This window comes from Gobio gobio (assembly GCF_949357685.1).
Source record: "Gobio gobio genome assembly, chromosome: 18".
NCBI lineage: Eukaryota > Metazoa > Chordata > Actinopteri > Cypriniformes > Gobionidae > Gobio > Gobio gobio.
In genome coordinates, this window is record NC_137111.1 from 22,762,494 (window position 1) to 22,789,677 (window position 27,184).

The 27,184-nt window shown below is 36.8% G+C and overlaps 1 protein-coding gene across 2 annotated transcripts in view; it reads right to left on the bottom strand.

The window, feature by feature from the left end:
- Nucleotides 1-7,149: 7,149 nt before the first annotated feature.
- Nucleotides 7,150-27,184, bottom strand: part of thbs2a (thrombospondin 2a) — a 29,036-nt gene continuing 9,001 nt past the window's right edge. For both annotated transcript variants that reach the window (XM_079843271.1, XM_079843270.1), the window contains 17 exons: nt 26,876-27,016; nt 26,691-26,784; nt 25,283-25,453; nt 21,328-21,504; nt 20,985-21,158; nt 16,774-16,901; nt 16,408-16,560; nt 14,299-14,517; nt 13,681-13,788; nt 13,426-13,585; nt 13,082-13,200; nt 12,766-13,000; nt 10,714-10,941; nt 10,347-10,618; nt 10,163-10,260; nt 9,942-10,081; nt 7,150-8,492 (listed from right to left, as the gene is read on the bottom strand). In XM_079843271.1, coding sequence (XP_079699397.1) covers nt 8,485-8,492; nt 9,942-10,081; nt 10,163-10,260; nt 10,347-10,618; nt 10,714-10,941; nt 12,766-13,000; nt 13,082-13,200; nt 13,426-13,585; nt 13,681-13,788; nt 14,299-14,517; nt 16,408-16,560; nt 16,774-16,901; nt 20,985-21,158; nt 21,328-21,504; nt 25,283-25,453; nt 26,691-26,784; nt 26,876-27,016 — 2,625 coding nt within the window. In that variant the 3' untranslated portion in view covers nt 7,150-8,484. The remainder of the gene's footprint in view (nt 8,493-9,941; nt 10,082-10,162; nt 10,261-10,346; nt 10,619-10,713; nt 10,942-12,765; nt 13,001-13,081; nt 13,201-13,425; nt 13,586-13,680; nt 13,789-14,298; nt 14,518-16,407; nt 16,561-16,773; nt 16,902-20,984; nt 21,159-21,327; nt 21,505-25,282; nt 25,454-26,690; nt 26,785-26,875; nt 27,017-27,184) is intronic.

The following is a 27,184-nucleotide window of genomic DNA, read 5'->3' on the forward strand; positions in this document are numbered from 1 at the left end:
AGACGATGACATTTGTAGTTAGCTGTGGAAAGTTCCTATGTCAAAAAGACATGAGTTGACAGAAACAAGTGTGTCCATTTTATCTGTGTAACTGATTGTACCAGAAAATATATAAAATGTAAAAAAAAAAAAAATAGGCTATTCTTTCTTATTAATTAGTATTAATAAAAACGTCTACTTATAACATTATTAATATAAGTAGCCTATATACTTAATATAAGTGTTATATTCTTTAAATTGTATATATTTTGTATTCTATTTAAATGCAATCTATATACTTCTTGTAACACATTAACCTATTTAATAGATTATTTAAAATATTTATTGGTTTTAATAGGTTGTTGTATTTTCCAGTAGAGGTCGCCATTGCACAGGTGATTTACTTGCATCTGTAACATATTCAAACTATTTATTTATTTCCCTTGAAAGTTGTACATGAGTCGAGATTTTCATTTATCCATCTGCAACATCTATCTATCTATCTATCTATCTATCTATCTATCTATCTATCTATCTATCTATCTATCTATCTATCTATCTATCTATCTATCTATCTATCTATCTATCTATCTATCTATCTATCTATCTATCTATCTATCTATCTATCTATCTATCTATCTGTATCTCTTCTATCTATCTATCTATCTATCTATCTATCTATCTATCTATCTATCTATCTATCTATCTATCTATCTATCTATCTATCTATCTATCTATCTATCTATCTATCTATCTATCTATCTATCTATCTATCTATCTATCTATCTGTATCTCTTCTATCTATCTATCTATCTATCTATCGATCTATCTATCTATCTATCTATCTATCTATCTATCTATCTATCTATCTATCTATCTATCTATCTATCTATCTATCTATCTATCTATCTATCTATCTATCTATCTATCTATCTATCGTCTGTTTGTCTGTCTGCCTATCAATCGTCTGTCTGTCTATCTATCGTCCGTCCGTCCGTCCATCTGTCTGTCTATCTAACGTCCGTCCGTCCGTCCGTCTGTCTATCGTCCGTCCGTCCGTCCGTCTATCTATCTATCTATCGTCCGTCCGTCTATCATCTGTTTGTCTGTCTATCTATCAATCGCCTGTTTGTCTGTCTGTCTATCTATCGTCTGTCTGTCTATCTATCTATATATATTGTCTGTCTATCGTCCGTCAGTCCGTCCGTCTGTCTATCATCTATTTGTCTGTCTGTCTGTCTATCAATCGCCTGTCTGTCTGTTCGTCCGTCTATCTATCTATCGTCTGTATTTCTGTCTGTCTATCTATCTATATATATTGTCTGTCTGTCTGTCTATCTATTGTCCGTCAGTCCGTCCGTCTGTCTATCATCTGTCTGTCTGTCTGTCTATCTATCATCTGTATGTCTGTCTGTCTATCTATCTATATTGTCTGTCTGTCTGTCTATCTATCGTCCGTCCGTCCGCCTGTCTGTCTATCTATCAATTGTCTGTCTGTCTGTCTATCTATCTTTATATATGGTCTATCTATCTATCTATCTATCTATCTATCTATCTATCTATCTATCTATCTATCTATCTATCTATCTATCTATCTATCTATCTATCTATCTATCTATCTATCTATCTATCTATCTATCTATCTATCTGTCTGTCTGTCTGTATATATCGTCTGTCTGTCTATCAATCGTCTGTCTGTCTATATATCGTCTGTCTGTCTGTCTATCTATCTATCTGAATTCAGCTTAAGTTATAAAGTGAACCAATACTCTGTATATCGCCAACAATATTTAATGGCAACACCAGACAGTTGGGGGGAGGGGGGGACTCACAAAATTGTGTCTAGCTGGAGGCCGTATATAAACCAGTGGTTTAGGCACAGTGGGAGGTCTGGCTCCTGTGCTGTGAAGACACATGCCCACAACAGTTTCATCATTAACTTCATTAAGTTCTGGAAAAATGAGGGATTTGGCATGCCACACCTTAGAAGTATTAATTTATGAGCATCTCTGGACTTTGTTTTTTTCCACAGGCCATGACTTGCTATTCATTATTTCATTATTAGAATTATAACTGGGCTGTACTGATTGTGAACCTGATAAGGTCAATGGAGTGGAGTCAGTACAAGACCATGTCCAAACCTGAATGTCAAAGATAAACTCTCCTACTTTATGTAACTGAGGAAGCTACGGCAAAGGTTTCAGCTGTTAACTCAAGCAGTCACAAGTGCATGTATCATAAAGTTGCTGGTTTATGTTGAGGAGCTGATAGCCTTTTTTTTTACCTGCCTCAGGAAACTGAACTTCCGACCCATGTCTAATGGAATGTCTTTATGTTTTCACATTTACATGTGATTATCCAGAACACTTAAGAGACACCCTTCCCGCTCTGACCTGTGCTGTTTGAGCAGCTCTCTGAACCCTGCAACAAGAAAAGCAAATATTTCTGACGGTAAACTGAAACTCAACCAGCAATGTCAAGCATAGACACAACATTTACCCATACTGTTGTAACTCAACATTGTAATGAAACACCCTTTGAGCCTTTTGATGCCCATTTTCATTAATGAGGAAGTTGGCTGTTATGTTTTGCAAGATGGTTTCTACAAATTAAGAACAAAGCAAATCCTTCAATGTTAACCCAATGTAGTGTTTTTTTTTCTTCTGCAAATAAGCATATCAAAACGTTTCACAGTCCTACATTGCAATGCAGACAACAGCCAAGGAGGAGCAGAAGTGAGAATATATCATCTGACAGCTGTATTTAATGACAGCCATATCAGAGAGAGTACATGCTTAGAAAACAGATCCAGAGCCAGTAAGACATGGCTGTGTACAATCAATCACAGCTATATATTGGTTGTTAGACACAATATAAAGCTATATAAAGCATGTAAGGAATAAGGTACCCCCGTCGCTGTTAATTTAGCGCTATTTGTAATAATTATCCAGCTTATTACGTGTCTACTCACCAAATGAATAAATAATAAATATGTTATATTTTAGATTTTACTTGTATATTATCTTAAAGGTACAGTATGTAATATGGACAGCTAGTGGATGCCTTTGCGATTGACAAGTATTACAGATTGCAGCAAGAAGCTTCAACAGAGTTGTGGATTGCAATTCAAGGATTTGTTGTTGCACTGTTGTCATTGAACAATGTTAATTGTAAATTATTTAGCCATGATCTTCATCTGGCAGTATCTGTGTGCAAAAACTCAAGAACATTTCATTGTTTCTGTTTCCATGGAAACCTGTTACGGGTGCCTGTGCTCCTTGGCCACACTTGTTAACATTTATACTTTTTGGTTGACAGCACTTGCTAAATTAATGTCAGTCACTGAGAAAATTCACAGTCAGGTCCAATAAAAGAAGAATTTACCTTAATGTTTACCAAATGGAGGCCCACATGTGGATTATTGCTCGAAAGTAACATATGGTGCAGGTTTTCTATCCAATGTAACACTGTGTTAAACCATTAAAGGGATAGTTCACCCCAAAATGAAAACTGTGTCATCATTTACTCACCCTCAAGTTGTGTCCAAACTTATATGAATTATTTTTTTCTGCTGAACACAAAAGAAGATATTTTTTTGACGAATATGGGTATCCAAACAGGCCCAGGTCCCCATTGACTTGCATAGTATTTTTTCAAGTCAATGTGGCCCATCAACTGTTTGGTTACCCATATTCTTAAAAATATATTCTTCTGTGTTCAGCAGAAGAAAGAAATTCATACAGGTTTGGAACAACTTGGGTGAGTAAATGACAGAATTTTCATTTTTTGGGTGAACTATTCGTTTAACAAGGCTGCAATTCGAACAAACCAGTTTAGAATTGAAATACATTTGAGTGCCGTATGGAAGATGAAAGATTTAAAACACAGGGATTTCTACCATATGGTGGAAGTTATTTAGTAAAAGAGCAGTTGTTTCTGGAAATGAACCTGGTAATGTCTCACTTATGGTCCATGAGGGAACCCAGGTACTGTAAGAGACTTTTATTTTTGAAGACTGGCCTACTTAAAGATCCTGGCATGCTGCCTCTTCATTTGGTTTTAACAGCAGTAGTTTGAAATGACAGTAGTCTTTTAACTTGTTTATCTCTTAAAGCCAGTTGCTGGCTTGTTAAAATGCACATATTTATGTCTCTTTGGCCTAACCGCATTTACAACATATCAATGGTATCTTGGCTTCGGCTGTAAACCAGCTGCAAGTCCCAAATGTCAGTTTGTGTTTCAAAGCGGACTTTAAAAGTGTGCCTGCTGGAGATGAGATCACAAAAGACTTGGAACCTTTAAAATGTAAGCAGAAGGGGATCACAATTTGTGATGAGCTTTATAAATGCCTAGCGCATACAAATACAATGTAATCCATGGGAAAGGATAATGCCTGGCTTTTGTCATTTCATCGAAAATTAAACATTTTCTCATATGCAGTTGTGGGATGTTTTCACAACAGCGCTCTTTGTTTGGAGTCATTGGATATTATTGTAATATTTTGGCATCAAACGTGATTTCACATGTTGAGTATTTAATGTTGAGTATCCAACATTAAATACTGTTTATTTAATGTTGGTTGGTTTTCAAAAATAAAAAATCTGTGAATGTTGGAAGCCATTTCTAGAATATCACAATATTGTTAATATAACAGTCGGTGTATAATAATGTATTATTGTGTGTAATTATGTACTGTGTTTAAAGGTGCAGTACTACATACAATTAACCATATGTTGCCCTGGACCACAAAACTAGTTATCGCACGGGTATATTTGAGGCAATAGCCAACAATAGCCTACATTGTCGGTCAAAATTATCGATTTTTCTTTTATGCCAAAAATCAAAGGTTTTGTAAATTTCCTAACATAAACATATATAAAATGTATTATTATTAGTAATATGCTTTGCTAAAGACTTAATTTGGAAAACTTTAAAGACGATTTCCTCAATATTTAGATTGTTTTTGCACCTTCAGAACCTCATCATTAGTTGTATCATTAGATGCAGCCCATGTCGTGTCCACAGCCAAAGGGAGCTGCCATGCTAGCAAGATAGTCAACGACTTATGCTGCCTTCACGTGCTATCGGAAATTTGGTCATTCCGATTACTGAAGTCGTGATTACGAGCTCATTGCATTCAAGTTTCAAAATGTGAGGGCGTTCATGTGGAATTTTTTCCTAGGAAACTCGTATTTACGATAATTCTGAGACCACGTGAAGGCAGCATTAACCAGCAACATTGAGTGCTGCAGTAATGACATCATTGAACGGCTCACAGTAGAACATGTTGTCATCTCGAAATTATGTAATTAAGTTACCAAAGTCCCTTCACTCGGCGGACATTTTTGAAACGTCTCTCCGGCATGCAAGTGCAGCTCCTATCTCTTTGAATGGGGAAACATCAAATTCTCCAAAACTGTTCACCAAGCTTACGATTACATTTCATATTTTAAATCACCTATGAAATCTGACAACAACCGTGTCATACATTTTCTTTCTAAACGCTCGAATCAAAAGTATTTTTTTTCAGCTTGGGCAAAGCTAATGCGCATGCGTAGCCCTCTCAGAACACTACCTGTTTAGCAACCGGAGCATCTAAAGGCAGCGGCAGTGATGCCATAGAGTAGACCCTTTTCACAGACTGTGATGACGCGTTTTAACGGTCATCAATATCGTAAATCCTGCAAAGTTTTTTGTATTTTCATTTAAAAAAAATGTATGTACATTTATAAGACTTATACTTTGTATTGTATTACTTTTGCATCAAATTACAAAAAACAAGTACCGCTGCTGTGAGGGTGTTTCTAATACAACGCCTATGGGAGTGATGGTAAAAGTGTACATATTTCTCTCTTTTCACTGCCGTTATCAATCTCACTCTATTTTTCCCCTCTTTTTGAAAGTTGTAAAATCACTACTGTGGCATTTTTCTTTTGCTATCTGAGCAAATGCCTGAAAAAAAACTTTAAAAATCAGGTCTCCAATTGAAAATGTTCTAGTGACTGATCAAATCTAATTTTTTTAGTTGGCCAAATTGAATTTCTGTGAATTAAATTGCATCAATTCACAGAAATTCAATTTGGCCAACTGAACAATTTAGATGTGATCAGTCACTAGAAAATATTCAATTGGAGACCTGCATTTTTTTTACAGTGTGGGCACACAAAACAATATATTTAATGTAGGCCTATTCTCTCATTCACCGCTAGGCCTATAAAAGTTAATCCAACTATGACGACTTCCGCTCTGAGAAACCCGGAAATGTGAAAGGGGTCTAATACAAGGGGGTAATCCAGCACCCGGAAAGCGTACCTTCCAGCCATTGCTAACCAAGCCATCACCTGCTGTTAGCATCCCATTGACTCCCATTCATTTTGGTGTCACTTTGACAGCGAATAACTTTGCATCTGAGGCGTTTATAGACTCCATTTGTCCATTGTTTATTTCTAAAGAAACACAACAATGTATAAAAGGCTCCATTACCTTGTATCTTACACTATCGCCCTGTAGAAGCCGTTTTTGTAAAAAAATAGGCTAACGATTGCGTCATAACCACACGACTGGCGCATTGTAGAGAAATTACCGTATAGACCCAAGGAGAAGCTTGCAGGCAATCTTTTACTGTCTATGAGGCAATCGGGGGGACGTGGAGGCATAAAGTCCGATAAAGTTAAGGGAGAAGCATGAGGAGAAGCCCATAGAGAGCCAAAAGCAACGGGACAAAATATTTCAACAACGTGATTCAGATTTCACTTTGCACAACTACTAGAAGACTTACAACTGTCAGACAGGCTGATCACGTCACATCTACGTCGTCAAGCTCAGTCTGAGGCTGCGCAGTACGCTCAGCCATCAGGAAGTGAGTGCTTCTCCTTGACTTCCCTTTTTCTCCGTGAAGTCTATGGGGTCGCTGTGTCCATTTCTTTTACTGTCTATGGTCTAATATGACCGATGACTTTACTAATCAACGATTGGTTCTTTTGGTTCTCAAAAATTTACTAGAGAAGCTCTAAAATGCTCGTTTCTGGATTTTGGCCTACACAAATATGTCATACCTGCAGCACTATATTTTGGTACAAAGGTACTTTTTAAATGGATAGCTCAACTACTGACTGTATGCTTCACCATACAATTACAATTTATACAAATTCATGTGAGCTTTGAGCATGAACAGTTAAAATAGTTGTTTAGTGAAGGACAGGCATGATGCAGGATTTATGGCAGCAGTGATGACACATAAATTATCTGATAGACATCTTTAAAAACTATCATACATCCATTACAGTATTTGGAATGATTCCACAGAACCAGTCCAAACGGAAAACTATGTGTAAACCTTTTATTAAAAAAAAAAAAACCCTGACAACTGAGCGAATAACAATATTAGAAAACTTTACACGGTTTTCTGTGGATGTGGCATACAAATAAAAGGCACTTTTTACAAAATTTGTTATGAAAATAAAATCATTTTAAAAACAAAAGAAAGACAAAACAGATGAATATTTAGACTCAAAAAGATCTGGATGATGAATGACTATTTTTTTTTATATGAGAGTCTCTGTTTCTCTTATAAAAACAAAAGTTTTTTGTGTGTCTTGTGCACTCCATGAGTTTTTTTAATAAACAGAAAAAACATAAGAAAAAAAGAGAAAGTGGTTGAAGACCAGCAAATTTGTGTTAAATGCAACAAATGCAGTGTGGCATCAAAGGACAAAAATAGTCAATAGTACACTCATACTCACATTTCAAAAACTCCTTTTATCAAGTAATGAATGAAAAACTGGAGTTGCGTTATGGATGTCTAGAAGCGCAGCAAAAAATGTACTTTTTAATCTTTATTTCTGCAATAATCAAATTTTGTCAGTGTAAACAAATAAATTAGTATTTACATTGTCTAGCTTCTGAAAGCATTGCCAAAAAAAAAAAAACTAGACATAACTTGATACTGAATGGCAAGAGTCATATAAATACTTTACACAAGTAATTATGATACAGTCTTAATATAAACATCTTCATCTCGAAGGTCTCTAAAACATGTATATGCTGATCAAACCCAAAGCCCCTGTTAGAATCGAGGGTTGTAGAAAAAGATGTCTCCATTACAACAACAAATCCAAAGAAGAAAAATTCTGCACATTGTAACAATACAGAGGAAGAAAAAACATCTTGTGCAAGTAAAGCAGTTGGTGATAAAGTTGGTGATTGTTTCCCCTCTAGATTGTGTTACATTTTGTAAAGAAAAATACCACAAACGTAATGTCTGATTAACATTAACCAAACATTGGCTAACAGACTTGAGGACACAAAAACATCCATACAAAGAAATCCCTATAAATGTGCTTGTAGTTTAAGTTCATTAGATCTCCTCTGGGGAATGTTTGGGGTCTGTTTCCTTCTGGGATGTTTGTAGTCCATCAAAGTCTTTGGTCTTCTGTGTTTTATCAGAGAGTGTGAAAATGTGTTGTTGAGATATAGTCTTTTAAGTGGGATATTTTCTTCTCTTGCTCAGTTATCTGAAAAGCAGAAAAATAATTAAAAATGTGCTTTGATTTTCTGCTTTGCCAATATTTGAACAGACAACACTAAACCACATGTGGCGCAGTCCCTGTTTTCAGAGCACTGTTACAGAATAATAATTAAAATAATAATATACACCGGTCAGGCATAACGTTATGACCGGTGAAGTGGATAACACTGATTATCTCTTCATCACGGCACCTGTTAGTGTGTGGGATATATTAGGCAGCAAGTGAACATTTTGCCCTCAAAGTTGATGTGTTAAAAGCAGGAAAAATGGGCAAACGTAAGGATTTGAGCGAGTTTAACAATGGCCAAATTGTGATGGCTAGACGACTGGGTCATAGCATCTCCAAAAATGCAGCTCTTTTGGGGCGTTTCCGGTCTGCAGTGGTCAGTGTCTATCAAAAGTGGTCCAAGGAAGGAACAGTGGAACATGGGCGGCCAAGGCTCGTTGATGCACGTGGGGAGCGAAGTTTGGCCCGTGTGGTCCGTTCAAACAGACGAGCTACTGTAGCTCAAATTACTCAAGTTAATGCTGTTTCTGAATCTGATAGAAAGGTGTTCACAGTTTGTTGTGTATGGGGCTGCATAGCCGCAGACCAGTCAGGGTGCCCATACTGACCCCTGTCCACCGCCAAAAGCACCAACAGTGGGCATGTGAGCATCAGAACTGGATCATGGAGCAATGGAAGAAGGTGGCCTGGTCTGATGAATCACGTTTTCTTATTCATCACGTGGATGGCCTGGTGATTGTGCATCGCTTACCTGGGGAACACATGGCACCAGGATGCACTATGGGAAGAAGGCAAGCCGGTGGAGGCAGTGTGATGCTTTGGGCAATGTTCTACTGGGAAACCTTGAGTCTTGCCATCCATGTGGATGTTACTTTGACACAAACCTCCTACCTAAGCTTTGTTGCAGACCATGTACAGCCTTTCATGGAAACGGTATTCCCTGCTGGCTGTGGCCTCTTTCAGCAGGATAATGCGCCCTGCCACAAAGCAAAAATGGTTCAGGAATGGTTCGAGGAGCCCAACAACGAGTTTGAGGTGTTGACTTGGCCTCCAAATTCCCCAGATCTCAATCCAATCAAGCATCTGTGGGATGTGCTGAACAAACAAGTCCGATCAATGGAGGTCCCACCTCGCAACTTACAGGACTTAAAGGATCTGCTGCTAACATCTTGGTGCTAGATACCACAGCACACCCTCTGGGGTCAATGGAGTCCATGCCTCGACAGGTCAGGGCTATTTTGGCAGCAAAAGGGGGACCAACACAATATTGTATGCCTGATCGGTGTATGTTACTGTATCTCAAAGTAGGAAGAACGGAGGAGGGTTTTAGCATTGACGGGCCACAACATGTCCAGTGTAGAAATGGTGTTAGACACACATGACTGTAATTTCAACAAATACCCATGTTTGGTATGATAAACTACTCACCTCGACACTCGTACTTGAGATCAGAGAAGTAAACCAGTTCCTGGGAGAAGACAAACAGTCCTAATCTCCCTCCTGCAAATGTTTGATCATAAACTGGCCCTGAGTCTGCCATGATCTGTTTCCCCTCATAAACCACCACTCTGGTGAAAAAGAACATAGATCTGTTAAATCTACATGCTTTATAAGATTACTGTGGCAGTTAAGGCCTTCCTGTTAATCACCTGATGAATCCCGTCTTGGGTCTGTGGATGAGATGCCACCTGTAGGCGGTATAATCCTTCCAGCCGATATTTTTAGGGTCGTGCCACAGCGTGCGGACCTGTCAGACCACATATAGCAATCAGTTTGAGCAAAGCTTCCTATAAACACTAACAGATGTCATATTTGATGAGTAGTCAGCCTCACCTGTCCAGGAGTGTCACCAGTGTGCCACAGCGCGTTACGCAGGTGCTCCCCTGTGCCCGTGGTAGAGTTGACCACTTTCAGAGAAACCCCTGAGATGCCAAAGGCTTTTGAAGGTTTGTCTTCCCAGTACGTCTGAGTTATCTGCTTCCACATAACCACGTAGAATCGCCCGCTGGACTGATAGCCAAACACAAACCCAGCATAATCGTCATCTCTGTCAGTGTTGACATAGAAAGTGCCACTGAAATCCACAGAGTTGAACTCATCGAAACCTGAAGAGCAATTGAAACGTTGAAGTCTCATTTTCTCAATGACATCAAGCTAAAATCATGTCCAGATGGGCTACTCTGAAAGCTCACATACTCACCCACAGCAATACCAGGGTCAGAATTAGCAGTCTGAACCAACTCTTTGCCTTGATGTTTGACCACCCAGTTGGGATCAATTTGTGTTGTTCCTTTGGGGTCCAAATGCACCATCTGAAACTTCCTGAAGTCAGTGATACTGATGGCGTCGTTCTCAGGGCACACATCCAAAATGTCTGGAATGTTGTCATTGTCAAAATCATCTTTGCAGACATCACCTCTTCCATCCCCTGTAGATAAAGTTAGAATAGTTCAGATTTAATGTCAGTAGATCTGTTTTTCTTTCATTTAAATACTATAAATTAAGTAAACAATAACAATACATTGTATATAATAATTTTTACTTCATTTATTTAATGTTTAAAATAATTATAAATGTAAATAATAATACATATTATAAAAATAATTATTAAAATAAAAAACGGTAATAATTAGTAACCAAGAAATAAATATACATATTTGCTGCTCCAAATTTATTGCAATTATTTATTTAGTGAAATTTTTTTTATTACATTACATTACATTACAATATATTATATTACTTGGTTAATAATTATTAATGTTTTATACTTTAATAATAATTTTTCATAATATTTACTATTTACATTGAATCAATTTAAATATTAATATAAATATTACATTATTACTTGGTTAATAATTATGAATGTTTTATACTTTAATAATAATTTTTCATAATATTTACTATTTATATTTTTAATCACTTTGATTATGAATACAAATATTACATTATTACTTGGTTAATAATTATGAATGTTTTATACTTTAATAATTATTTTTCATAATATTTACTATTTACATTTTAATCAATTTGAATATTGATATAAATATTACATTATAGCTTGGTTAATGATTATTCATGTTTTATACTTTAATAATAATTTTTCATAATATTTACTATTGACATTTTAATCAATCTGAATATTAATATAAATGATTTATGCTGTTATATTATTACTTGGTTAATAATTATTAATGTTTTAGACTTGAATAATTATTTTCATAATATTTACTATTTACATTTTTAATCACTTTGAATATTAATACAAAAATTGCATTATTTCTTGGTTAATAATCATTAATGTTTTATACTTTAATAATTATTTTTCATAATATTTACTATTGACATTTTAATCAATTTGAATATTAATATAAATGATTTATTATGTTATATTATTACTTTGTTAATAATTATTAACGTTTTATACTTTAATAATTATTTTTCATAATTTTACTATTTCCATTTTTAATCAATTTGAATATTTATATTATATTATATTATATATTATATTATATTATATTATATTATATTATATTATATTATATTATATTATATTATATTATATTATATTATATTATATTATATTAATTATATTATGTAATATTATTCACACTACATTGTGGGTTGTAAAATTGTTAGGGGTTATAGAAATATTGTAACTAAAGGAAGATTTCATCTAGCATTCCAGCTCTCTTCTCCAAGCCCAAAGCAATCTCAGCTGTCTTTTCATGTCATGTACATTAACGTGTGACTGGCTTCAAATGTGAAATCTATTAAATCCAGACTTTAGCACATCAAATATGAGATGTGAGGGAAAATCAAGTAGACTTTTGCACAGATGCCAGCTTTTGCTATAATGTCTGTTTTTACAGTCGTTGACTTTCTCTCCTTGGAACCATCTTGACTATCCATCCAATAAACAAAAATATAATGAGGTGTGAGAAGTACGATAGCATCTGACAACTTCGACCTCCAAAAGTAACTGGTTTCCATTTTCCCACCAACCAAAAATCAAGCCTTAATGAAAAGCGGCACCGTGGGGCAAATCACACGCACCCTACAGTAACCACCTGCAAGTTATGAGAGTGTGACATCATTTTCCTTGACCCATGGCTACACTAAAGGAAATTTTCCAGTTGTAAATATATCTACATTTTAAAGAATGCAAAAGTGAAAAATGACTGGTGTGTGTGAACTTTTCTTTTCTCAGAAATAAGAATCACTTCTTGATATTTTAAACAATAGATTCATTCACCATCAGAGTCTAGCTGGTCTTTGTTGGGCACTAGTCTGCAGTTGTCCTTATCGTCAGGGATTCCGTCATTATCGTCGTCAAAATCACAAGCATCTCCTTTCCCATCTTTGTCATGGTCGGCCTGGTTGGAGTTGGGAATGTAGGGACAATTATCCAGGCTGTTCTGGTGGCCGTCCTCATCAATGTCCTGATTGTTGTCGCACTCGTCACCAACTCGGTCATTATCTGAGTCAGACTGTTAAAACATACAAATTACTTTGTTGAAACTGCTGCAAAACCATTGTGTTTCTGAGTGTGTTTACTAAGCCTGTTGTACCTGCTCAGGGTTGTGCAGAAGAGGGCAGTTATCACACTGGTCACCCACGCCATCCATATCTGTGTCCTTCTGGTCATTGTTGTACACGTAGGGGCAGTTATCATGCTCATTCAGAACCTCTGAAGCACACAAACAACAGCATTACACAGAGTTCAACGGACAAAATAACCATCGGGAAATCCAACAAATTTGCACCTTACTGTGGCGAGACATTTACATTAACAACTGCACTTGGGTTTAAACCCAGCCTGGGTCTAATCATTACAGAAACCCAAGCTTGTCAAGTCTATAAACAAAATATGAGTATTGTTGACTTTTGTGATTTGTGTGAATGGGTTTCTCACCGTCTCCATCGATGTCTGCGGAGCAGGCATCTCCCTCGCCATTGCCGTCTGTGTCAATCTGAGCGGGGTTGTGCTCATATGGGCAGTTATCACAGCGATCACCGACAAGATCTTTATCATAGTCAAATTGCCTGGGATTATACAGCAGAGGACAGTTGTCCTGGGGCACAGGAGAAAAAAATACAAGCTTAGTGTAAATAAAATAAAAAAAAACATGGCAGATTTTTCAACAATATAATTAGGGAATTTGCTTACCCCCTCATCCATGATTCCATCATTATCATCGTCTTTGTCACAGGCGTCTCCTTGACCATCTTTATCAAAGTCCTCTTGGCCTGAGTTTGGAAGGTTGGGACAATTGTCCTGCACAACGAAGAATAAAAAATATTATTTTCATTATTTGGGAAGTTTTGTATTTATTAAAGATTCACTGTGTAAATATACACTACCATAAAAGTTTGGGTTTTTTCAAAAGTAAAGACAATAAATGCTGCTCTTTCTATTCATCAATGAATACTGAAAATGTGTCATGGTCTATTTAATATATCTCAATATATCTACTTAAAAATATCTATTTTCAACACTGATAATAAGAAACATTTCTTGAGCACAAAATCACCCTATTAGAATGATATCTGAAGGATCATGTGACACTGAAGACTAGAATAATAATGCTGATAATTCAGCTTTGACATTACAGACATACATTTCATTTGAAAATGTATTTAATTAGAAAATAGTTATTCTTACTACATCACATTACTGTTTTACTGTATTTTTTAATCAAATAAATGCAGCAGTGGAGAGCATAAGAGACTTCTTTCAAAAAGTCTTATTTTTTGTATTTAGCCACAGTAAATAAATCTCTATTACCTTTTTGCAGTGATAGGATTGGTTGGTTCCACACACCAGGTTCTGATTGGGCCAGCCATCAAGGTCAGAGTCCTCGCCGCAAATGAGACCGTCCCCAGCATAGCCGATTTTACACTCGCATTTAAACATTGGGTCACTGAAGTGGCCATGGTAGATACACTCAGAGGATCTGTGGCAGTTGTGGGTTTTATCCTTGCAGGGGTTTTCTTGCTCACATACCTGAAAAATAAACAGACTTCAGCAACACTCAATAGCAGTCCAATTATGGTGATACAAGAACTGGGCCATCGCCTGTGGGGGACAACTGGGATAGTGTTGGGATGGCCTTAAAACACTTTCTATTGATCATTTCCTATTATTTTGTTGGTTTCAGCGAGTTTAACAAGTTTAAGTGAAAAGCTATTGGATCGCAGCTATAAAATATGAAACAATTCCTTTCAGCCCTTTGTCAGTTTACTACCCTTGGGCATTAGATCAAAGAAAGGCAAATTGGAAGTTGGTGACAAACCTATTAGTTGTGGACGTTATGAAACTCTTGGACAGAAAAGCAAATGAGTCACCTTTCCAAGAAATCTGCAACATTTATTAATCCAAAAGGAATGAGAGAATGAAAGCAAGATCCATATGGTTGGCCACCATTAAGGGACCAAAGATTTTTTCATTTAGCAGACTTGTCAAAAGTTTGACACATTCAGCCTATTCTCATGACCTCTGACAACCTACTTAATGCCTGGACAACATTGCCGCTTATTCTGGGTAATGACTGTCCAATTAGACAGAAAGAGACCATCTGACTGACATGTAGTGTTGAAGTCAAGACCACCTAAACCGAGACCAAGACCAGCGTGTGCCGAGACCAAGACAAGACCAAGACTTTGTGGAGTTGAGACCAAGACCAAGACCAGACCAGCACTCCTTAAATTCATATAAAAGATCCATATCTACTGTCTGAGAAATGTCTTATATTTAATGAATAAATACAATTAGAATAGTAAGACACCATAGCGCAGTTACCAATCAAATCACTAACAATAAAATTCATGGCACAGAAGTTGCATCTGAATTGGTACAATTACACCTGCATAAATAATGTTCAGATTAATTTAACATTATTTAACAGTCACGGAATCCTTTATTCAACCGATTTGTTCAAAGCAGCTGATTCATTTATTAACGAAACGTTGCCGAATCAGCAAAGACACAGTTTACAATGTCATTTAATATTAACTTCTTGTTTATTGAACGTTTGTATAAATCAATATCCTTTGCAATCACGGTTATATTCATGAAAACAGCTCTCTTGCTCTTGTGATATTGCTTAATTATGTTCTATGTTACATAAAAAAACTAAATCTCAGATTTTTGTGGGCATTTATATTAATTTTGGGCATTTTTGAGACAATGCTGCATTGATTTTAAACCCGGCAGCACAGTAACAAAAGAAAATCACATTACAAAGAAGTTATTGATTGCATTTTAAGCAGTACGTTTTACATCAAATCACATTAATGATGTTAAATCAGACAATGCACCGGTAATTTAGTGATATCCTTGCAGTCGTGGTCTTGACTGGTCTTGAGATAAAATCCTCTAAGTCAGAGACTAAGACAAGACCGAGGAGAAATGCAGTCGAAATTGAGACAAGACCAAGACCTTCAAAAAAATGGTCTTAAGACCGGTCTCGAGTACTACAACACTACTGACATGCAAACAACCACAGTTCTTTTTTTTTTCTCTTCTTTTAGAATGCATTAAGGGGCAGTTTTATTTAGTTGATCCCAAAATAAAGCAAAGAAACTAATTCAATAATAACATAAAATGTGTGTAGACACTGTGATCAGAAATTGTTCATCTAAAAAACAGAATAATAACTCAGAAAACAAATGTAATATATCAAGTTTGAACTTCGATCGAGAAAGTGCTTTCCAGTTTTGTGTGTAATATGCATCAGACGGTCAGCGAACGGACTGTGGGCGGTACGTACTGTAAGCGTGCTGTCTGTGGTCGAGACTGGGTTCAGCCAGGCTAACGATTGTACAATGGGAAACTAACACATTTATATACTTGTGCAATAATTGATCCAATCTGTCCACAGACTGCATAACTGACCTGTTTATTTAGCTTGGCAGCCTCAACTCCCATTCCAAAGGGCTGATTGCCTTTGTATCGAGGAGGACAAGGCAAACAGTGAAATCCTGGGTCTGTGTTAATGCAGCGCTGGGATTCACCGACTTTGAAGCACAGATCAGGGACCATGTCACACTGCAGGACACAAGAACCAAACAGGCGTGTTTAGAAACATTATTTGAAATAAGTATTTGTTGGGTAAAAATCAGTGTATAGCATGAGGGCTGGAAAAACATTTTTGTTTGGCTACACTTCCCATGATGAATTGTGAGTAATGCAGTATAACAATTGCTTGTCACACGGCACTAACTACATTGTGCTTTTTCCCAGCTCTCTTTCCCCTTGTACCTCATTCACATCCTCACAGAATTTTCCATTGCCACGGAAACCGAGAGGGCAGGGCCCGCACTCCCACGAGCCGTCAGGGGAGCTGGTGCATTCAACACCCCCGAAGCATGGGTTAGATAGACAACCATCTGAGGAAGAAGAGAATGCAAAGGGAGAGGCTTACAGTTTACTCATGAAATTGATATGCATTTCATAAATCTCAAGAGACGTAATGCATGATGTGTCAGTTTAAAGAGGTCCTTAAAGGGATAGTTCACCCAAAAATGAAAATTAGCCCATAATTTACCCACCTAGACCCAAGTCATCCTAGGTGTATATGACATTCTTCTTTCAGAGTTATATTACAAAAGTCCAGGCTAATCCAAGCATTAGAATTTGATTCATAGTTGCTCTGTTTTTGAAGTCCATAAAAAGTGCATCTGTCCGTCAAGTAACGTGCTCCACACGTCTCCAGGGTGTTAATAAAGGCCTTCTGAAGCGAATCGATTCGTTTGTGTAAGAAAAATATTCATATTTAAAACTTTATCAAGTAAACTTTCGGCCGACCGCCTTCTGTGGAAAAGTGTTGAATGTGAAACTCAAGATGCGTAGGTGACGTCATGACGAGCCTACCTGGTCGCGTTAGTCTTTCCATCGGCAGAGGAACTTTTTAAAGCTACACTGTGTAACTTTTTTAGTCTATTCTTAGCAAAAAACACTTAGTTCTTTCAAAAATATATGTGCTCATTAATGTATATTTACTTCTTTCAAGTAATAAAGTATTCTCGTAAGTTTATAATATGCCATTGAAAATACATAAGGTAATGGGATCTAACGGTGGTCGCCATGTTGCCCCTCCATCTTGAAAGTACATTAGCCAAAGAGGGACATACCCGTAAATTCAAGCTTCGCTTTTCGCGTTTTAAACGGTTTTAATACTCGATGGCACTGTACAAAATTCTCTGCCTCGCGCATGTGCGCGTCAACTTGTTCAGACTTGTCTGGTGCATGTGCAGAGAGTTTTCATCTCAGCAGCGTCCAGTAACAGAGTTATACAGAGTTTTCCTGGCTTGTTTTTTCCTCAAAAGTCTGTTTTTCCTTGTGTGGTATTTCTGTGCGTTAATAACTCCGTAAGTAATAATAGTTATTGTCATTGTAGATGTGTTTCAGAGTGTGTCATTAGAGTGTGTCGCGTAATTCAGTTGATGTCACCTCAGAAGTATTTTTGTGTCAACATACAATAGAGTAATGCTCACCTATTTGAATAATCATTCAGTTATTTTGTTATCAACAATGTTTATTCGTTTATAGAAAATATTTGCTTGTAATGTATGTTGATGGAAATATGTATCAGGTCTGATCGGCATATTAACAATTGTTAAACAGAGCGCACTGCAGTGTTAACGTTAAAGCGGCGCACACACTTTTGTAACCGGACACCGCTTGTTAGCAGCAGCAGCGGCATGCAGCTCCGCTCCTTTTAATGCAACTGCATTTAGCGCCTATATATGGTACAATAAGCTCTGGTTTACGGTTACATTATACAAATGTAACTTATAAGTATAGTTATACAGTTCTTAACTGTGTATGTATATTTACCATCCTTATTTGTTCTCTCACAGAAACCACATTTATGTACATATCCACGCAAACCTGTTTATGCCTTGCAATTGGATGACTGAATAAACATTACTATCATCAAAGTTCACTCTGGATTAGCTGCAGTTCTTTCTAGCCGAATAATTAGGCCAGTTGAGTTCCAAATATCCCACAGGCACCGTGTCGAATGTGGACGAGGTCGTCCACATGTTAATCTTGGACTAAATCGGCCACCGTAGGAGTTGAAACGAAATCGGAATTGAGAGGAACAGAAGCTAAAATTCCATGGATGGTCATATACCTTGTCACCACTAGATGGGGGAAAATATCACACAGTGTAGCTTTAAATTTTTCTATAAATTGAACAGGGAAGGCAGTCGGCCGAAAGTTTACTTGATAAAGTTTTAAATATGGATATTTTTCTTACACAAACGCATCGATTCGCTTCAGAAGGCCTTTATTAACCCCCCAGAGCCGCGTGGAGCACGTTATTTGATGGGCAGATGCACATTCAAAAACAGAGCAACTATGAATCCAATTCTAATGCTTGGATTAGCCTGGACTTTTGTAATATAACTCCGATTATATTTGTCTGAAAGAAGAATGTCATATACACCTAGGATGACTTGAGGGTGAGTAAATTATGGGCTAATTTTCATTTTTGGGTGAACTATCCCTTTAAATCTACTGGTAAGATAAGTAAATGTACACTACTGTTACAAAGTTTGAGCTCAGTAATTTTAATGTGAAAACAAAAATACTGTGTAATAATATTACAATTTAAAATAACTGTTTTCTATTTTAATATATTTTAACATTTAATTTATTCCTGTAATCAAAGCTGAATTTTCAGCATAATTACTCCAGTCTTCAGTGTCACATGATCCTTCAGAAATCATTCTAATATGCTGATTTGGTGCTCAAGTTACAGTTCTTATTATTACCAATGTTGAAATCAGAGCTGTGCCTGAGCTGTGTCCAAAATCAGGGGGACTGCCATTTGTAGTTGTGTCCGAAACCATAGTGGACATTATTGAGTGCACTCATTCAATCCCACAATGCACCGCAAGAATGAGAATACAACCGATATACAGCTCGAGAATACCCATAATGCACACTGTGACTGTCGTGCCGAATGAATTCCTGCGTCGCCAGAAGATGGCGCTTGCAGCTTAATCATCCATCCATCCATTTTCCAAACCGCTGGTCCAATAAGGCTACAGCGTAATATCATACAGGTATAAATTCCTTTTTACTTGATTATTAAATTGTTTAATTAAGGTTTATACATGCTAGTTTCCGTGAAAGACTTCAAGATAAATCTTTATATAGCCAGATAGCCATTTTGCTAAGTTTCAAATGATTATTAAACAGCAAACTCAGTGTCCGAATTCACTCGCTTGTTTTATATTAGTGGAGTATTGAAAGAATGGTGAATGAGGGTATAGGGGGCGGTTTCAAACACAGCCCTGTTTTCCTTAGCTCCCTTGTTTGTTCTCATAGTTACCCTTGTTTGTTTCTATGAAGATTAATCACCTTCACTTGTCCCGTGTTAGCCCTTGTTATCTTGTAAATATATAACGTTAGCCCTTGTGTTTCCTTATTCCTTTGTCAGTCATTGTTTGCTGTCACATGTAGATGATCTGTTATTTTGTTCCTTGTGTTCCCTAGCTCTTTGTGTTCCTTAGCTATTATTTCTTTGATTATGTTTAGTTTGTTTGCAATAATAAACCCTGCACACGCATCTGCTCTACGCCTGCCATTTATTTTGTTCCTGTCGGCGTTACAATAAATGTCTTTACTGTCAGTTTTGATCAATTTAATACATTATTGCTGAATAAAAGTATTAATTTTGTTCAGAAAAACTTACTGACCCAAATGTTTGAACAGTAGTGTATCCTCTTGTTTAACGTTTGCCTATATTTCCCCTGTAACACCCAAATGGATCCTAATATGTAATTTATTGTGATATATAAATAAAAATAGACATCTAAATGAACAACAGAGAGTTTTTGGCCGCTGCTAGTTTTATTTTGACCAGACTGAGCTGAAGCAGAAGGTTTAAAGGAACACGTCGACTTTTTGGGACTTTAGCTTATTTACTGTATCCTCCAGAGTTAGATAAGTCCATACACACCATTCTCATCTCCGTGTGTGCCATAACTCTGTCTGAAGCACCCACCGCTAGCCTAGCTTAGCACAAAGACTGGAGGTAAACGGCTCCAGCTAGCCTACTGCTCAATAAGTGACAAAATAATGCCAACATTTTCCTATTTACATGTTGTGATGTGTATAGTTACATTGTGTTCTAAGACCGATGGAAAATGAAAAGTTGCGATTTTCTAGACCAATATGGCTAGGAACTATTATCTCATTCCTGCGTAATAATCAATGAACTGAGCACCATGGGTGCAGCAGGCACAATGATATTTCGCAGCGCCTGAAAATAGGCTAACTTTCACCAACATAACCAACAATGTGACAACCTGCTTGCACAGAGAGCGTGCTGGGGACTATTTTCAGGCGCTGCGTAATATCATTGCACATCCAAGATGTGGCCCCGCAGATTTGCGATACACAACTGAAGAGAGTCAAAGAGTGAGAATATGTAAAAATATCGGAAGGTAACATACCCACAGGGCAGTCCTGTTTGTTGCAGGAATCAGTGTCCTTGGACTCTCCTGGGCATTTCTTGCCACCATACTGCGGACGAGGGCTGTTACACACGTGTGTTCGTGTCCTCGTTCCTCCCCCACAGGAGGCGGAGCAGATCGCCCAAGGAGACCACGGGCCCCAGGCTCCATCAACTATGAGAAGAAGAGAGTACAGTGAAAAAAAAAAACCACAGACAAATTACGTAAAAAATTGTTTTATTTCAAGATCATTCAATGCAAATAGTTCTAATATTGCCTCAGTCTAATTTCACAAGACTAAGTCTAGTATATAAAAGAGAAGCGCATGACTCCCAGCACTCACTCGGACAGGGTTTGGCTTCACACTTTTGCGTCTCTCTCCCACTGCCCTCACAGTCCTTTCCTCCCAGTTGAGGGACGGGGGAGTTGCAGTGGCGAATTCGTGTGATCTGTCCCTCTCCACATGTCACAGAGCATGATGACCAGGGGGACCACAAACTCCAACCACCATCTTGTCGGACTAGAACAACAGTCAGAAAACTGGCATGGTTACCAAAGTCATATACAATAGCTTATGCATCCTTCGAGTCCTTGCTGGAAGATCCTGCTTTCAAGTTTGTAATTACGATATGAGTTTTCAAGTGATTTTGGCCAGATAAATATATGGTGGTCAATCTTACACAATACCATTCAAAAGTTTGGGGTCAGCAAGATTAAATAAATAAAAAATAAAATATTTTTTTTTGTAAATCAATTTATATTGAACATTTATATTGAAAATATTTCCATTTCTTTATAACTGTCTATTCATCAAAGAATCTTCATAAAAATGTATCATGGTTTTCACAAAAAGATTAAGCAGCACAACTATTTTCAATGTAGATAATAATAAGAAATGTTTCTTGAGCAGAAAGTCAGCATATTAGAATGTTTTCTGAAGGATCATGTGACACTGAAGATGCTGAAGTAATGATGCTGAAAATTCAGCTTTGCCATCTCAGGAATAAATTACATTTTAAAATATTTCAAAATAGAAATAATAATAATTAATAATAAATAATATTTCACAATATTCTTGTTTTTATTGTATTTTTGATCAAATAAATGCAGCCTTGGTGAGCAATGCATAAGAGAATTTCAAAAACATTAAAAAAAACCTACAGACCTGAAACTTTTGAACAGTAGTGTATTTCTCTCTTCTTTCTTACAATTTATTGGCATATTTATGGCGTTTTTGCAACAAATAATTAAAGGATATTCATTAGATATACATACATGCTGTCCTTCCTTCGTTTATTACAATAAATGTTTTCTGCCAAGATTTATCACTATGAACAACACAGTAAATATGCACAAGTAAAACTTAAAAATAAGAAAAACTAATCTGCCAACGGAAAGTTGGGGCTAAAACAAAATTGTGGAGGCATTCATGTGCACTCATCTCATTCTGACATGACCTGAATGCAGTGTTAAAGCAGCAAACAAACCCACACAAACAATGACATCTTTCATTTACATTAGTAAGTCCAGAGGCATGAGGTCCAGGAATGACACAGGGCGGGACAGCCAAAAAAACCCCGATGCCAACGATAACCACCTGGCCCACAATTCTGGACCCGCCACCTCATCGTCTCTTTGGGATTCAGCATGAGAGAGACCTGATGGTGTATTCAGGCCAGGGGTCACAGAATGAGCATTAAAGGGATAGTTCACCCAAAAATTGTAATTACCCCATGATTTACTCACCCTCAAGCCATCCTAAGTGTATATGACATTCTTCTTTCAGACGTATACAATCGGAGTTATATTAAAAAAAATATCCTGGCATTCCAAGCATTATAATGGCAGTGAATTGCAGCTCAAAATATAAATAATATCCATAAAAAATATCGTAAGAGTTTTGAACTGCATTTTCTTCATAAGTTGAATATGGAAGGCGGTCCGCTGTAAGCAAGATATTTTACTTCATAAAGTTTTAAATATGGATATATTTCTTACACAACCCCATCGATTTACTTCAGAAGGCCTTTATTAACCCCCTGGAGCCGTGTGGATTACTTTTATAATGGATGAATACACGTTTTTACGCTTCAAATTTTGGGCTCCCATTCACTGCCATTATAAAGCTTGGAAGAGCCAGGACATTTTTTAATATAACTCCAATTGTATTGGTATAAAAGAAGAATGTCATATACACCTAGGATGGCTTGAGGGTGAGTAAGTTATGGGATCATTTTCATTTTTGGGTGAACTATCCCTGCCACGACTACATGGGTCTGAGTACATGGGCCGACAATATGAGAAGCAGAGAGACTGGAATTCATTTGATATAATTCTAAAAAGCTCAACGTATTAATGTATGAATAAGTATAGCTATTGTTTCGTGGTAATTGTAACAAAGGCCAGTTTGTCAATTGCTGTCCAAGATACCAGCTGGTAACATTTGTCAGTTATAAAAAAAACCTTTGAGTCAGCCATAAGCCAGAGTTAGCAATGGTACACCACAAAGAGCCATATGCCGCTCATTAAAACCTCACTGAGAATAAGTGATGAATACCAACTCGTTCCCTTGCAGTCGGAAAGGAGTTTGTCTATTAGCACACGATCCATAAATATTTACAACAGATGATGAAAGAAAACACCCATGCTGTTACAAAATCTTCCGCCTGCCACAAAATCGGGTCAATATCATGTTGGATTCTTCAAGGGAATGGAATGGCTTGAAATCACAGGCTCAGTATGGCTAATGAATATTAATTAGGTGATGTAACGTTCCATCAGTAGCAATGACCGATTTGATGAAATGCAGGTAAGTGGGTGCCAGCCAGTAGATTACCGCTTACCGCTTGAGTGTTCGTTCAGCCTACTGCCAATTCAAACGCTTGGCAGGGGCTTCTGTAGTTAATATATTACTTCAGCCCTGCATGAAATCAATGATATGTGATTGATATGGCCTACTTCAAAGGATTAGCTTCCCCAAATATTAAAATTCTCTCATTATGCTGTTTCAAACCCATATACATTTAATTTTTCTGAAGAACATAAAAGGAGAAACTCTGACAAATTGTGCTGGTTGCTGCTGTTGCCATTACAATAAGTGGAAACTGAAGCTTTCAACCTTCATAAAGGACATAAAAGCACCATAAAAGAATCATAAATGTGATCTTTATGATTTGTGCACTGTATTGAAAGTGTTCTAAAGTCCTCACACAAAACTAAACTTCCAATATAATGTACAAAATGTATAAACTACTTTCGTGACCAACATGGGCTTATTACACACATGTAACTCCAAAGGTACCTATACATAAAGTTTACTGCAGTTTTCAGCTAAAATAAAACTTTTATTCTTTTTTTACACAAATTATGATTAGAGGGACAGATTTTCTTTTTACATGGTTACGCTCAAGCATTTTATTTCATTTCCAAACTACCACGATAACCAACATAGAACGTTTAAATGAAATGAACATGATTTTAGCATCACTCACTGGACATTTCACTTTTAAAGTGTTGCAAAACGTGAAAGAAAAACTCCACAGGTACATCTTTCAAATGAGCCTGGGCTGTTTTTACGCTTTTATTGAGCTTTTGCATCTTTTTTAAGCTTAAAAGCACCAGACCTCATTCATTGTAATTGCATTAAAAGAGCAATGAGAACTTTCTCAATTTGTCTTCCATGGAAGAAAAAGTCTTCCACGAGTATGGAATGACACGAGTAAATCACTGAGTTTTCATTTTTGGATGAACTATTCCTTCAAAAGCTCAAAACCAATTTTAAACAACAAAAACAAAAGCCAAAATAAGTATTTTTCCCCCCATAAAGATTTAGAGATTCTGGCTGGAACCAAACCGAGAAGCAGAGTATTAGTGAAGCGATTCTTTTTCTTCCATTTTCATTATTTTAAACAGCTGTTTAGATAATATGACAGCTGCATTTCAGACCTCTCTTTCTACTCGGGTTCAAACACAAACCCTTCCACCCTGGTCTGTGGAGATGATACAGATGGGTGCATTATTTTATTGTCGCAATTACCTCTGATGCACTTATACACCTGAAACAAATCAGTGAGAGAACAAACTGTGCACTTGCAGTTATAAGGTGACCACATTTCTTTAGGCCACAAGCAAAAGGATTCAATCCAATACCACTTAAACCGCTGTTATGTGGTTTTCATCCAAGATTTTAGACTTTATGGACAAAACAGGCAAGAAAATGGTGTCCAAAATGTCTCTATATGACCAAAGAACAGGTGTTTAGAGAAAGAGTGCAGTTAAACAAAGACTGGCTGTCTCACCACGACTGTCGCATTTTCCCAAGCTGCATCTGCGGGTTTGGATGGAGGGGCCGCTGCAGGGGTTACTTGTGGCATCACATGACCTGCCTCTTTGCTGGGTGCCAGTTCCACATGTGACGGTGCACTCCGTCCATTCAGACCAAGGCGACCAGCCGTCCTCGCTGTCTTTAGCTGTACACACATGAACACAAGCACATTTAGCACTGGTAACTTCAAGCACAATTCACCCCGTTCTAACCCCACCACACCCATCATGGTGCTCCTTGTTCCTAATATATTTACACAGCAAAGGCAACATTTGTTCTTCGGCTGTAATGTTTTGGAGCTTAAGTTATACATGACATCATCTTTCTCAACCCACTTCAGAGCATGGGAACGTACAGTAATGCCTGTTCCTCATGGATAATAAAAAATGTGTGGTTAGCAAACACAAGCACTTTTAAAACAATAAAAGTTCTATATCATTAAAGAGAAGAAAAGGTCTCTGTCTATATATATACTTCTATTCAAAGGTCTGGGGTTGGTAAAACTTTCAAAAATAAATTATGTTTTTGAAAGAAGTCCCTTATGCTTACCGAGGCTGCATTCATTTGATCAAAAATATAGTAAAAACAGTAATATTGAGAAATATTATAGAAATAACTCTTCTATTTTAATATATTTTCAAATGTAATTTATTCTTGTGACGGCAAAGCTGAAAATTATTCTAATATGCCGATTAATTGCTCATTTATTATTATCATTTATTATTTTTAACACCCAGCAACAAGGCTATCTTCATTGCGAGAACGAAGAGAATAACAAAAATGTATACATTTTTAAATACATCAGTTAATAATTTGTATATTTTCTATTTACATTAAAAAGTCCACTAAAATATGTTTAACAGTCAGAAAGAGACAAGCTGCTCAAGAAACATTTCGTATTAATATTAGTTGAAATTGTTTTGTCATGATTTGTTGATGAATAGAAAGTTTGAAAAACAGCATTTATTTAAAATAGAAATCTTTTGTAACATTATAAAAATGTTTTTTTAATGTCACTTTTGATCAATTTGATGCAATTAAATAATTTGTTTAACAGTAGTTTATGTGCGCATGTAACAGTTCTACACTCAAAGTGCCTGATGACATGGACAACTTTATATCCTACTTTATTTTTAAGGAAAATCCATTGGTATAAAACTAGTATTGATTTTTTTTTTTAAACATCAAAACAATTTCAGGTTACCATGAGAAACATCACAAGCTGGCTTTGATGTAATATTCAGGCATTTAAATACAATTCACACAAATGATAATAGTGAATACAATTATTTTATTTCACACAGGGTGTCTCTAAATTGAATGCAAGACCCCTTGCATCCAGTGTAGACAGGATGGGAAAATGATAGCATGAAATTACTCACGCAGACACACAGGACAGCATTCGCCATCTAGGAAAGTGGGGCTGGCACAGGCTACTGGAGGACATGTGATTTGATGGCACACAATCTTTGATTCCTGCAAGATAGAGCCATAAAATATAAGCAAAGAGTACTTAGAACAAAAGCAGATTGCTATTGCATTCATCATACGTCACAGTTCTTCTTACCTGACAGGTACACTTGGTGCAGCTGTCCACAACCCAGTCCTCCTTATCCTCAAAGAGACGTCCGTCTTGCCAGCACATGCGCTTGTCTTTGATGTTCTTCATGTTCCCCAGCACCTCCTTCATCACAGTGTTCTCCTCAGTCTAACCGACAGATGCACAGCAAGACAGATGGACAAACGGTCAAGAGGTGGCAATACTTCTGTCAATGTCTTCCACATGTAGATAAATAGAGGTGATTTAAACTACAATGGAATCAACACAAGCACACACACACACACACACACACACACACACACACATATATATCAA